Source organism: Diabrotica virgifera, chromosome 9 (assembly GCF_917563875.1).
Source record: "Diabrotica virgifera virgifera chromosome 9, PGI_DIABVI_V3a".
NCBI lineage: Eukaryota > Metazoa > Arthropoda > Insecta > Coleoptera > Chrysomelidae > Diabrotica > Diabrotica virgifera.
This window is the reverse complement of record NC_065451.1, coordinates 176,174,030-176,188,063: the sequence shown is the minus strand read 5'-3', so window position 1 is coordinate 176,188,063 and position 14,034 is coordinate 176,174,030. Positions and strand designations below refer to the sequence as shown.

General features: G+C 33.3%; 1 protein-coding gene across 2 annotated transcripts in view; it reads right to left on the bottom strand.

The window, feature by feature from the left end:
- Window positions 1-14,034, bottom strand: part of LOC126891975 (DNA topoisomerase 2) — a 255,500-nt gene that overhangs the window by 107,229 nt on the left and 134,237 nt on the right. For both annotated transcript variants that reach the window (XM_050661332.1, XM_050661333.1), the window contains exon 12: window positions 3,986-4,258. In XM_050661332.1, the coding sequence (XP_050517289.1) occupies window positions 3,986-4,258 (273 nt within the window). The remainder of the gene's footprint in view (window positions 1-3,985; window positions 4,259-14,034) is intronic.

Below are 14,034 nucleotides of genomic sequence, written 5' to 3'. Positions count from 1 at the left end.
GAAGAAGAATATACCTAAATATAAGGTTGTGTCTAGGTATACGTTACCGTGTACGCAAATAAAAAAGTTAGAGTGTCAGTGATTTCTTATTTTTTATTTAGTGTTTGTTTTTAAATTAACTACGGAGTGTGGACAATTATTTAGTTCTTTTAATGAGTTTAAGAACATTTTAAAACAGTACGAAAAAGATAAGAGACTATAAATTAATATATATTTTTTTTAGTTATAAATGCAATAGTATGTATTACCGTAAAAGATTAAAATAAAAAGAAGACCTAAAGCTTTCACAATAATAATTAACTTGTTCTGAAGCTATTATCCTTGTGGCATTTTTGTAATCAACTATTCTAAATGGGAACTAAGCCACAATTTAACCAAAAAATGATTTTATTAACGTTTCGACGTCTAAATCGGACGTCGTTGTCAAAATACAAAATATTATTAAATTAAACAAAAATGGTGTTGCTTAGTAAAAAATTTTTCTAATAATTTATTTAATCTGACTAATTTTTGTATTTTGACAATGACATCCGATTTTAACGTCGAAACGTTAATAAAATCATTTTTTTTTAGTTAAATTGTGGCTTATTTCCCATTTAGAATAGTTGATTATAATAATTAACTTACGTATAAAAATTATTTTAACAATATTTTTTAAGTGTTATGTCAACTAAATACATATACAGTGGAACCTGCTTAGTTCGAACTTCCATAATTCGAAATCTTCTTTAATTCGAATTTTTATTCTGGTCCCTAGCATTTCCTATATAAGTAATGGTAAAAAGTCGTGAATAATTCGAATTATATTTTGGATAATTCGAACTTTTCTGCTATCTTTTCTGAATATCTTAGAATCTTGTCATTACTGAGAAGATCATATCTTGTCATTACTGAGAAGATAAATTCTAAAAGGCAGCTAAAAATTTCGGATCTCTTTGGAAAAAATAAAGTCGGTCTTTTTTATAGCTTGTAAATGTTTTAATTGGTATTTTTGGCCGAATTTTGTTAGTCCATTTTTTTAGGATGACAAAACTCTGGCAAGAATAGGAACAAAAACATCTCCAAGCGATAAAAATGATCAACTACATACTGTATTTTTGATGATCAACTCCTGATGTTTATCATTTGCAGGTTTTTGTAGGTAATCCTTGTTTTTGTAGATTTATTTTTTAATTCGAATTTTTGGATAATTCGAATTTTTTTAACGGTCCCCTGAGATTCGAATTATCCAAGTTTCACTGTATTTATTTTGCTAACCTAAATATATACTTTAATATATACATTGATTTATTGCAATTAAGTTTGAAACATCTGAATAGTTCTGCTTCCCTTCCTTTAACAAATATTTTTCTATCAAACACACGCTAAACATATCAAAATAGCATGTACCAAAATATACAGTCACTGCGCACGCTAAATAATAACGTCACTGGCTTGATGAAGTTTAATTCGCTTGTACATACCTAACTTTTTTATTTGCGTACACGTTAGCGTGTACCTAGACACAGCGAAATATAACCATAATAAAAACTAATGTAAAACTATGTGACGTCACGGGTCGTTTGAACTATTTTATACCGCTGAAGACTTTAAATACGTATTTCTAAGTTATTACGAGTTTTTGAAGCGTGAAATTTTGGAAATCTCATTTTTAAACAAAACTGAACATTATTATGTAATAAAAAAAATTGTGCAAGTTCCCTATTCCTGATGGTATATATGTTGTCATTTGTTTCATTTCTCCCAATTTCATTTCTACTTCTTGCCTTAGCGCTTGTTCACAATGGACGTAACCATAAGATGAACTTAAACCGTTATAATTTCGTAAACCGTAATTTGTACATAATTTTATGCAGCGTTCACAATAGACTTAAATTTTACGTAAAGACAGCCTGTCTTTACGTAAAATTTAAGTCTATTGTGAACGCTGCATAAAATTATGTACAAATTACGGTTTACGTTCAGCTTATGGTTACGTCCATTGTGAACAAGCGCTGAGTCTTTTCTCTATTATTTTCGTATACATTTTAAAGCATACTGATGACAGACATATAGCTCTGTAGTTTTCGCAGTTTATATGTTCTCCTTTTTTGTATATTGGTACAATTATGTTATTCTGCTAGTCTCTAGGGATTGCTTGTTTTTCCCACGCCTCTTTATATATTGTCCATAGCCAGTTTATTCCCTCTTCTCCCATGTATTTTACCATTTTCGGTTCAATTTCATCATCTCCTCCTGCCTGGTCTATTTTTATGTTTGATATTCCTTCTATTACTTCTTCTCTACTTATTTGGTCTATCTCTGTGTTTTCTTGGCCTTCATTTATTACATTGTCACCTGTGTTACCTCGGTATCAAATTTTTCCTGATAATATTCTTTACATACCCTAGCTATTTGTTCTGGGTTTATTTGAATTTGCATTGATGTATTTCTTACTGCATTTATCTCCTTTCCTTTTCCCCCCTTCATGTGTCGTATTGTCGTTCAAAAGTTTCTATTATATGTTATATATCCTTCTTGTAGTTTTTCTCCAAATTCTTTCCATGATTTTGCTTTTGCTTGTGTGACTGTCTTTTTTACCAATCGTCTCTGCTTGTAATATTCTTCTTTATCTTCTTCTAATCCCGTTTCGATGTATTTTTTCCATGTCATTTTCTTCTTAAATATGAAATATATAAATATGCTAATTAAAGTAAACTAAAAAAAGGGAACACGTCCGTCGGTTTGAACCGGGGACCTCTCAATCTATCGAATGCTGTTGACTAACATGCTTTACAACCGGATCTAAAAGTCACTGCAATATTTGCATTTAAAATGGCTTAAAATTCAAAATAAAACTCGATGCATCCATGTAAAAGCTGTTGAATATTGCGTCGTCATCGAGATCTGAGCTATTATGAAAATTTCAGATGTCTAGCTAGTCTGGAAGTATGTTTAAAATATCGATAAGCTTTTTCGGAGACAGTGACAAATAAGTGAAATATACAAAGCGAGTCTGTAATGTGGAATAAATTCAATAGTTCACATACTAATTGTTTTTTTTTTGAAAAATGCTCAGACCTGTCGATTAGTATTTCAAATCAAAATTTTTTACAAACAATAATAATGTATACAGGGTGTCCCAATTTAGAGATATGACATCATCGTTGATTTTCTTAAATGTCAACACTGTCATTTTGACATTTGACAATATCCTAAACGAGATCGACATTCGTTTTAACGACGTTCTACACCTTCGTTGCGGGGTATGCCTCTCAGAGGAAAGGGGGGAAACTTATATGCAAGCAAAAGTTGGTAACAATGCATTTATAGCAGAATACTCAAATCATATGTTTCAGTATTGAATACTTTATAAAAATAAATTCTAATAAATTACGGAAATTACAGAATTAATTATAATAAATAAATTAAAAATAAATGGCACGGTAAACAATCCTAATTTTTTAATGTTATTCCTTATAAAAAAACTTTAATTTAAGCACAAATAATTAAAAATCGTAAATTTGGGTCAAAAGTTATTAACTTTTTAAGAATTCTCATAAGAGCCCATGTTAAAACTTAACTTTGACCCTTAATAGTAATTAAACGGCACGGTAAAACATTTTTTAAAAATCAAGTCTTAGTTTTTTGAAGTAAACTATAACATACTAAAATTTCATGCAAATCCTTAATTCTTCGCCGAAGGTATAGAACGTCGTTAAACATTATGAGCATTTGCTTAATTGAAATAATTAAATTCAATTCTTTGATTATTTGTTTTTCATAACTTTCTTATTTTTTATTATCTTGTAAATGGCAGGGAATAAAAATTTGATAATTGGCAGTCATATATAATTTTACACACCCTATCAAAATATCTATCAAAATGACAGTGTTGGCATTTAAGAAAATCAACGATGATGTATACATTATTATTGTGTATAAAAACGTTTTAAAAAAACTACATTTTACAAACATATTTTAGATATCATTACTTTCCTCATACCATGTAACATTGGTTCCAACGTATTTTCTTTATAATTTTGGGTCCAAGTACCGACTGGCAACTCGGTGATTTCTAATCTGTCATCATCTAGAATAGCGATTTCACCATTGATAACATATCGCTGGTCGCCACAATATTGTATAGTGCCTTGAAAATTCTTATACCAAGGGATTAATTCCTCAGGTTCTTCACCATCTAACATGCGCCTTAGATTTTTGACAAGATCTCTTGGGTTGAAGTTTGGAATCTTCGTCATCCAACCGGTGCCAATACCTTAAATATAAATATTAATTATATCATAGGAACAGAACAAATAAAGAACTTTGGACTAAAAACCAAGAGTGGCTTATGAATATGATGAATTGCTCTATCCATACACAAATCCCCAAAATATGGAGGAAAGCTAGAGTGGTTGACCTCTTAAAACCAGTGAAGGACTGGGCGGACGCAAAGAGTTTTAGACCTGCCTCTCTTTTGTGTCACCTTTTCAAGGTGACACAAAAGAATGATACTGAACCGGATAGTCCTGCTGCAGTCAAATCCTTAATCTCACATTGCTGGGGCATATAGTAATCCTTTTTTCCAGGTGGATAATTCCTGTTTGGTTTATTTCTTATAGATCTGTGCGTCTATGCAGAGTTGGTTACATATTTCCAATCTTTTCTGTTTCTGCATTTTGTCTTCCAGTCTTTTATTTTCATTATTTTTGTCTCCCTCTATCTGGTTCCACCATCTTATCCTGGACCTTCCTCTTTTTCTTGGTCCCAGGGGTGTTCAGTTCATGACTCTTTTTTTAATTTCTGTTGATACTCTTCTTATTATGTGGCCTGTCCATTCTAGTCATCTTGCTATGTTCTCTCCTCAAATTTCTTATTGAAGTTCTTTATTGGTCTTCATTTTTGTTTCTGCTTAGCTTCTAGTCGAGGCATTGAAGCACAAAAAAGGCCTTACTGTCGATTTTTGGCGCAGTAAGACGGATTTTAATGCAGTTTGGGATTCGTGAGACTGTCACGAAATTTTGTGAACTAATGTAATGAATAAGAAATCTGAAATTGCATTTGTGCATAAGAAAAATGCATTTCAAAAGTGCGTTTTGAAATAGGCAATTATTATAAATTTGCAACTCGGTAAATTTTCTTACTCGGGGGGTTTTTGGGGTCGCTGAAAACGAATATGAGGTCGGCGAGAGTGTGCAAACTACCTGGTGCCTGCAGCGGGTGTAATAAACGTCTTCCTCTGGAGTATTGTGGTAATTTATCATATAATTGGCTTAAACTCATTACTCGGGGGTTTTTGGGTAGCTGAAAATGAATATGAGGTCGGCGAGAGTGTGCAAACTACCTGCAGCAGGTGTAATAAACGTCTTCCTCTGGACTATTATGGTAATTTGTTAAATAATTGGCCCAAACTTGTTACTCGGGGGGGTCTTTGGGGTCACTGAAAATAAACATTGCAACGACTAAATTCTAATTTCATAGAATATTATAATAAAACATGACTATTTTGTTCAGGATCTCCATTTTTTTTTAAATTTGGCGCTTAAAATTATTGTTGGGACACTAGAATCTAGTATATACACTAGATATAATCTGTTGTTGTGGGAAACCATATTATATAGTTTAGTTTTACGATTAGTATATTGTTTTAAGAAGTTGTCAAATAAATTAATAAGAAAAGTCACACTTTCACGTTTCTCTCTCGGCATAAAATATAAATAAAACACACAAGAAATTACATTATTGGCATCCCTGGTTAATTGTAAAACATGAAGAACCTAAAGCTAGAGAGGGAAACAATAAAAGGATCCCTGAAAAAAGTTTTTAAAGAAATTGAAGAGGTGAATCCCAGTGACGAGAAGACAATACAAAGACTCCTGCAACAAGTTGATGATAAAGCAGAGCGAGTATTTCTTCTAGACAACAGCATAAAAGACATTCTATTTGCAGAAGAAACCAGCACGGAAACTATTAGCAAGGAATTAAATGATGAAGAAAACTTTCGTGACGAGGTAGGAAAATTTAGAATAGAATGTGAATACTTGATCAAAAATTTAAAAACTTTGAAAGATCAAGAAAATAAAGGTACAAAAAATGAAAAACCTGTCAAAAATTTACATCTGCCAAAACTTGAAATAAAGAAATATGATGGAAATGTCAAAAATTGGATAAATTTTTGGGGCCAGTTTAGAAAAATCGATGAAGACGCAGACCTTCCAAACGAAGACAAGTTCCAATACCTGATCCAATCAACAGAAGATGGCACGCCAGCCAGAAGCCTTGTCGAAAGCTTCCCACCTTCCGCTGAAAATTATAAAATAGCCATTGACCAACTGAAAAATAGATTCGCAAGGGACGAAATTTTAATTGAGGTATACGTTAGGGAGTTATTAAATTTAATTCTAAATCAACAAACCTCAAAGGAGGACCCAGGTATGGCTTTATCTACTTTGTATGATAGGTTGGAGACTCAGCTTAGGGCTTTGGGAACACTAGGTGTTACTAGCGACAAGTATGCAGCGATGCTTTTGCCACTTGTTGAATCCGCGCTACCTTATGAGTTGCTTAAAATTTGGGAAAGAAATAGGGCTTCTAATAATTTAAAATTTAATAATGAGTTGCAGGGTCTACTAGAGTTCCTGAAAACAGAAGTGGAGGCCGAAGAGCGTGTAAAACTTGCTCAGTCTAGTTTCACAGTTCCAAAAAGTATTGACGATAAGTATACTGTAGAAACCTTACATACAGAGAGTTTAAAAACCAAGGGTAAGCAAAAGTTTTCTTGTATTTTTTGCGAAAGCAATACACATGCCAGTCAGGACTGCATTAAAGCTCAGGAAATGACTTTAGAGCAGAAAAAATCAATTATAAGTAAAAAACGGAGTTGTTTTTCATGTTTAAAGCAGTTTCACAATTTTCGGACATGCAAAACAACTGTCAAATGTATAAAATGCGCTCGCAAGCATTTTACATTAATGTGTCCTGATTTGCATGAAAAAGAAAACAAAAATAGAGATTTGCAAAAATCAGAATCTTTAGAAAATACATTAACAACTGTCGCTTCTGAAACTTTACTGCAAACGATCAATGTTAGGGTTATTTCTGATAATAAAAGGTCAATGACAGTAAGGGCACTGCTAGATTCGGGTTCGCAACGTTCCTATATAACTACAAAATGTGCGGAAGATTTAGGGTTAACTAAAATTGGACAAGAAAATATAGTTCAAGGTGTTTTTGGTGGGTTGCAGGGAGCTCCAAAGATTCATCGTTTGTTTAAGGCAGGTATAGAAAATTTAGAAAATTCATTCAGCATCGGGTTATCTTTACTGGAACAATCTAAAATTTGCAATTACGTTCCAAAACTAATTGACCAAAAGGTGCTAGATTTATTAAAAGATAAAAATATTTATATAAATGATTCTGCTTCTAAAGAATTAGAGGTTAATTTATTAATAGGGGCAGACATGTTTGGTCACATCATAACGGGAAACTTGGTAAACATAAATGATTCTTTAGTAGCTTTGGAAACCAAGTTTGGTTGGACCGTTATGGGGACACAAAAAAGTAATAATAAAATAAACACGTTTGTTTCAACTTATTTTACTGACTCATTGAGTACTTTATGGAGTTTAGATGTTCTGGGTATAAAAGATCCAGCAGAGACGAAATGTCGAGAAGAGTTAGACATTCGCACTTTAGAAAAATTTAAAGAAAGCACTGTGGTAAATAGTGAAAATAGATATGAAGTTTGTTTACTATGGGCAGAAGGTTATCCGGCTATAACCTCTAATTTTAATTTAGCTGAAAAGCGACTTTTTTCTACCACAAAACGGTTAATTTCTCTGAACAAGCTTACAGAGTATGACAATATATTTCAAGATTGGGAAAATACAGGAATCATTGAAGAAGTAGAAGAAGAGCCGTTGGAAAAGAATACGCACTACTTGGCACATCACGCAGTTGTCAAAGAGTCCAGTTTAACTACGAAGATCCGACCAGTGTTTGATGCATCAGCTAAAGATGGTAACGGTAATTCTCTTAATGATTTACTGGAAAAGGGTCCAAATCTAATTGAGCTAATAATACCTTTAATTTTAAAGTTCAGGTTACATAAAATTGGGGTAACGTCAGACATAGCGAAGGCATTTTTGCAGATAAGCATTTCAGAGAAAGATAGGGATTTTTTACGATTTTTGTGGTGGAAAAACTATGAAAAAAGAGAAATAAAAATATTTAGACATTGTAGAGTAGTTTTTGGGCTAAAGCCAAGTCCGTTTCTTTTAGCAGCAACAGTTAATTTGCATTTAGAAAAGGAAAAAACATACACAGAAACAGCTAATCAACTTCTTAACGCATTTTACGTAGACAATTGTGTTTTTAGCGTTAGGAATGAAACAGAACTTAAAAAATTTATTGATGAGTCAACAGAAATTCTAAAGAATGCAAAATTTGATATTAGAGGGTGGACTTTTAATGAAAATAACGATACGTATGTTTCTAGCGTCAATGAAAAATTAGAAAATAAGGTTATCTCTATTTTGGGTATACAGTGGAATTACCAAACTGACACTTTAGCGTGTGATATAAAAAATTTAGACAGTGTTGACGAGATTCCTAGAACAAAAAGAGGCATTTTATCTGCAACGCAGAGAGTTTTCGATCCTATTGGTTTCACTGCTCCATTTACGTTAATACCGAAAATCTTATTGCAAGAGACTTGGAGCTTGAAATTGACGTGGGATCAAAAATTACCTGACGATATCAAAAAACGTTTCGAAATTTGGTTAAAAAGTGTTAAGTGTCTCAATTTTTGTAACATACATAGATATTTAGCATATCCAGAAGAAGAGAACCTAATAATAAATAAAACTCTTCACGTTTTCGTTGACGCTAGTAAATACTCTTATGCCGCTTGCGTTTTTATTAGGCTAGAATTTCAAAATTCTATTTCAATTAAACTTTTGTTAGCAAAATCACGTTTAAGTCCAGTTAAAACGATTACTCTCCCTAGGTTAGAATTAATGGCTGCTGTGATAGGTGTTAGGTTATTAGAAACTGTTAAAGAAGTAACAGACTTTACAGAGCTTAAAACGTACTACTGGAGTGATTCGATGGTTGTCTTAACCTGGATTAAAACAAAGGGTCTTTGGAATACTTTTGTAGGAAACCGGGTAAAAGAGATTAAAAAATATTCTGCAGTAGATCAGTGGCGCCACGTGCCAGGTGATATGAATATTGCAGACGTTTTATCACGAGGATGTAGCGGGAAACAACTTTTGGAAAAACAATGGTGGAAGGGCCCTCACTGGCTCAAAGAACCAGAAAATATGTGGCCAAAAGGAGAAGTAAGCGCTACAGAAGAAGAAGCAATGAAAGAATGTATGAAATTAGTTAATACTAATCTAGCAGAAAATTCGGAAGAATTTTGTCAAAAGTTAAATTATTTTGGAAAGTTTTCAAAAGTACGGAGATTAGTAGGATGGATTCTTAGATTTTACCACAATGTTAGGAACAAAAGAAGAAGAACATGTGTAGAAGCTAAGACAAGCAACAAATTTGATTACTTAAATGCTCAAGAACTAGAAAGAGCTGAAACATGCATAATAAAATTTGCACAAACTCAAAATTTAACAGAAAATATAAAGGGATTGAGGAAGTTCGAAATATTTTAAGACAAAAATGGAATTTTAAGGTTAAAAACCAGACTTGCATATGGCGATTTTTCACAAGAATTTAAGTACCCAATAATTCTTCCAAGCAAAAATACAATAGTAAGAAAACTTTTAGTTGAAGAACATGAAAAAAGTTGTCATGCTGGTCCGAAAATACTTTTAGGAATAATCAGAGAAAATTTTTGGTTAATAAAAGCCAGGAAAACTATAAACTCTGTAATTTACTCATGCGTCACATGTAAAAAGTTAAACGGTAAACAAATTGAAACACCTTTTGCTCCTTTACCTGCTAATAGAATAAACGATGCTGGGGTTTTTGAGATTGTAGGTATAGATTTAGCAGGGCCCTTATATTTAAAGGGAGGTGAAAAAACGTGGATAGTTTTATTTACGTGTGCAGTATACAGAGCGCTTCATTTGGAACTGGTGAAATCTCTCTCTACTGAAGCATTTTTATACGCTCTTCGTCGCTTTATTAGTAGAAGGGGGAGGCCTAAAATCATATATTCGGACAATGGGACAAATTTTCATGGGAGTGACAATATTTTTGGAAAGTTAAATTGGGTAGAAATAGAGCAATTTTCAGGTACAAGACGAATAAAATGGATTTTTAATCCACCCTCCACTTCTTGGTGGGGCGGGTGGTGGGAGAGGTTAGTAAGAGTAGTAAAAGAACTTTTGCGCCGACAACTAGGGAAAGCATCGTTGCATTATGTAGAGTTGTACACAGTGTTATGCGACATAGAGTCGGTGATAAATCAAAGACCACTTACCTATGTTTCTGAAGTCGATGAGTTTGAGGTTTTAACCCCATCAAGTTTTTTAAAGCCATTACAGGGTAATTCCGATGAGGTTGTTGATTTAGACATCGTGGATTCAGAATTTTTTAAAAGTAGGTTTCGTCATATTCAAAATTTAAGGCAAATGTTACGCGACAGATTTAGGAAAGAATACCTTGCGGAACTAGTAAATTATGGTCAAAGAAGAGAAGATTTTGTGAAGGTTGGTGATGTAGTAATGGTTGGTTCCGACAACGCCAAAAGAATAAACTGGCCCATGGGCAAAATCATTGAAGTATATTCTGGGCAAGATGGCATCCAAAGGGTCGCAAAAGTAAAGACAAAAAATGGTGTATTGGTTCGTCCATGTCTACGACTATATAGAGTTGAACTACCTATCAATGATATTCAAGAAAATTTAAGAGAAGACAAAGAAGAATCAACAGAACAAGATAAGTCAGAAAAGGTTAAAAAATCAAGGTATGGAAGAACATTGAAGACTCCACATAGATTCACTGCCACCTGATTCCTGGGTCCGGAGAATGTTGGGACACTAGAATCTAGTATATACACTAGATAAAATCTGTTGTTGTGGGAAACCATATTATATAGTTTAGTTTTACGATTAGTATATTGTTTTAAGAAGTTGTCAAATAAATTAATAAGAAAAGTCACACTTTCACGTTTCTCTCTCGGCATAAAATATAAATAAAACACACAAGAAATTACAATTATGTTGGCAGTATTGATACATTCTTGACTAATTTCATGTAGGATTTATTGCCTTTCTCTTTCACACGTTCGTATACACTAATCTAACGGTTACACTGTAAGCAAAACAGAACACGTTATTTTCTTATTTTGTTTTCTTGTTATTTAAATGATTATTATAAAGAAGTGTAAAAAAAATTTTTTTTATTTAAATTAACGTGTCTCAGCAACCCAGGCCATTGACACGGTTACAAAAGTAAGGTTTACAATATGTTTAAAGTACAAGAATTAACAAAATTAAGAATTTAAATTAAGAAATTACAATGTCAGCAAAATGATAAAAAACATTTATATGGCGTAGTATAACCGAGAGTCTTTGAGAAACATTATCACATTATTAAAGTTACTATTATCACTAAGAGTGGTGGTTTGGTCTTCATCCAGTTTGTTGTCTTCGGGTGTTCGTGTATAGCTGGCACTCAACTAGTATGTGTTTGACAGTGTTACGAGTGTTGCAGGTATGACACTAAGGAGGATTTCCCTGGCTCATCGGGTAACCATGTGTAAGACGGCAATGTCCAATTCTTAGTCTTCTCATGACAACTTTGTCCCTTCTACAAAGTGCTGGTATTTTTACGGCAGGTATTCGGGGTTGAATATTATGGAGTTTTGAGTTTGTTCTATTCGAGAGGTTTTGCCAGACTCTCAAGCACATGTCAAGTACAATGCTCCGATAAGTTTCAGGAAACCGAATATTCCTGAGCAGTTTAAACTGAGTAATATCCAATTAGCTGAAACTTACCGATACAGAATGTACTTAATGGCTATTGCCAAAAATAAAAAGATTGTCATTGGAAAAATTCTTTCATCTGTTGATGCATTTACCCAGCATTTAAAAAGTGTATATTTACAAACACAAATTTGGCTGCATGGAGAGGACAGTAACATGAACCCAACCGATTGGGGATGGGAATTACAAAATAATGTATTAATTCCAGTTAGAATGACTCAGCCATCTGGTCCTCCAAACATTTTAAATTCAATATTCTGTAGTTGTAAGTCAGACTGCGGCAACTCATGCGGGTGCAGGAAGCATGGGTTAGTTTGTAATTTAGCCTGCAAAAGTTGTGCAGGGTCTGATTGCAGAAATATTGTATTGGACTCGAGAGAGGAAGGCAATAATGAAGAAGAAGATGATAATGATGAAGAAAATGAATTTTAAAGATAAATTACGATAAATTTTGTATAAGGAACTTTTTTAACCTTAAATATATTATAATAATAAAAATTTATGTTTATTTATAATAAAAATACCACCCTTTTCGATCACTATAGTTACATCGAAGAAAATAGATTAAGATTACCCCAAAAATCCCCGGGTAACGCGTTTAAACTAATTATATGATAAATTACCATAATACTCCAAAAGAAGACGTTTATTACACCCGCTGCAGGCACCAGGTACTTTGCACACTCTTGCCGACCTCATATTCATTTTCAGCGACCCCAAAAACCCCCCGAGTTACAAGTTTGGGCCAATTATTTAATAAATTACCATAATACTCCAGAGGAAGACGTTTATTACACCCGCTGCAGGCACCAGGTAGTTTGCACACTCTCGCTGACCTCATATTCGTTTTCAGCGACCCCAAAAACCCCCCGAGTAAGAAAATTTACCGAGTTGCAAATTTATAATAATTGCCTATTTCAAAATGCACTTTTGAAATGCATTTTTCTTATGCACAAATGCAATTTGAGATTTTTTATTCATTACATTAGTTCACAAAATTTCCTGACATTCTCACGAATCCAACGCACCAATCCGCATTAAAATTCGTCTTACTGCAAAAAAATCGACACTTCAATCCTTCAATGTCTCGACTATTATTCTTTTTGGTCTGAATAATGATCTCATTATTTTTCTTTCTACTATTTTTAGATTTTCTTTATCTTTTTTGGTCAGTCTGATTAGTGTTTTATACATTTTGATTTTTGTTTGTCTGGTGATGTTTTTGGATCTGAGTAATTGCTTATTCCTTTCAAAAGCTTGATATCCGGATTCTTTCCCGTATTCTGCCTTTGCTGCTTTTTCCTATTGTTACTCCTAGGTAGTTGAACTTGGTTACTTCTTCAAATTTATATCCTCCCCTTATTATTAGTCCCCTTCCTGCATCACTGTTCTATTTCACGTATTTGGTTTTGTCTTCATTAATTACTAATCCCACCTCTTTACTTCTACATCCAGCTTGTTTATGGCTTTCATTAAGACTTTTATTACCTGACTAACAAGGTTAGTGAAATATCTCTAACATTCCAGTTCAAGGACAATGAATTGGTGGTACCAAAAAAATTGGGCTCTCACAGGGAAGTGTTCTTGCGCCGATTCTATACAACATATATACCAACGACCAACCCATACACCAACAAACAAGGCAATTTATTTACTCTGATGTCAATCCATAAAAACCCAGCTGTGTCCTTTCGACCTTAGAAATAAGCATACTCGAAGGTAGCTGGAGGCAGAACAGCGTGGTTAGATCCTGGAATACGAGACGCCAAAATACCTCGGTGTAGGTACATATAGTGTAAGTTATGAAGCTTAAAATAGGACAAAACCTCGCAATTTTTACAGAATGTATCGATTTGCTTGAAAATAAGTAGTGGATAGATAGTCCAAGGACCAAAATCTATATCATGCCAAAAGGCGCTTTTACCATGGAGGTGGTTGCCACCCCATCTCGGGGATGGAAATTTTTATTATATTTTGACCGCAAGAGTTGGTAAAAATATTCATTATAAGCAAAAAACGTTATACATTTTTTTGATAAAAGTAATAGTTTTAGATTTATTCGCTATCGAAAGTGTTAGTTTTATATCGAAAAAATCAATGTTTT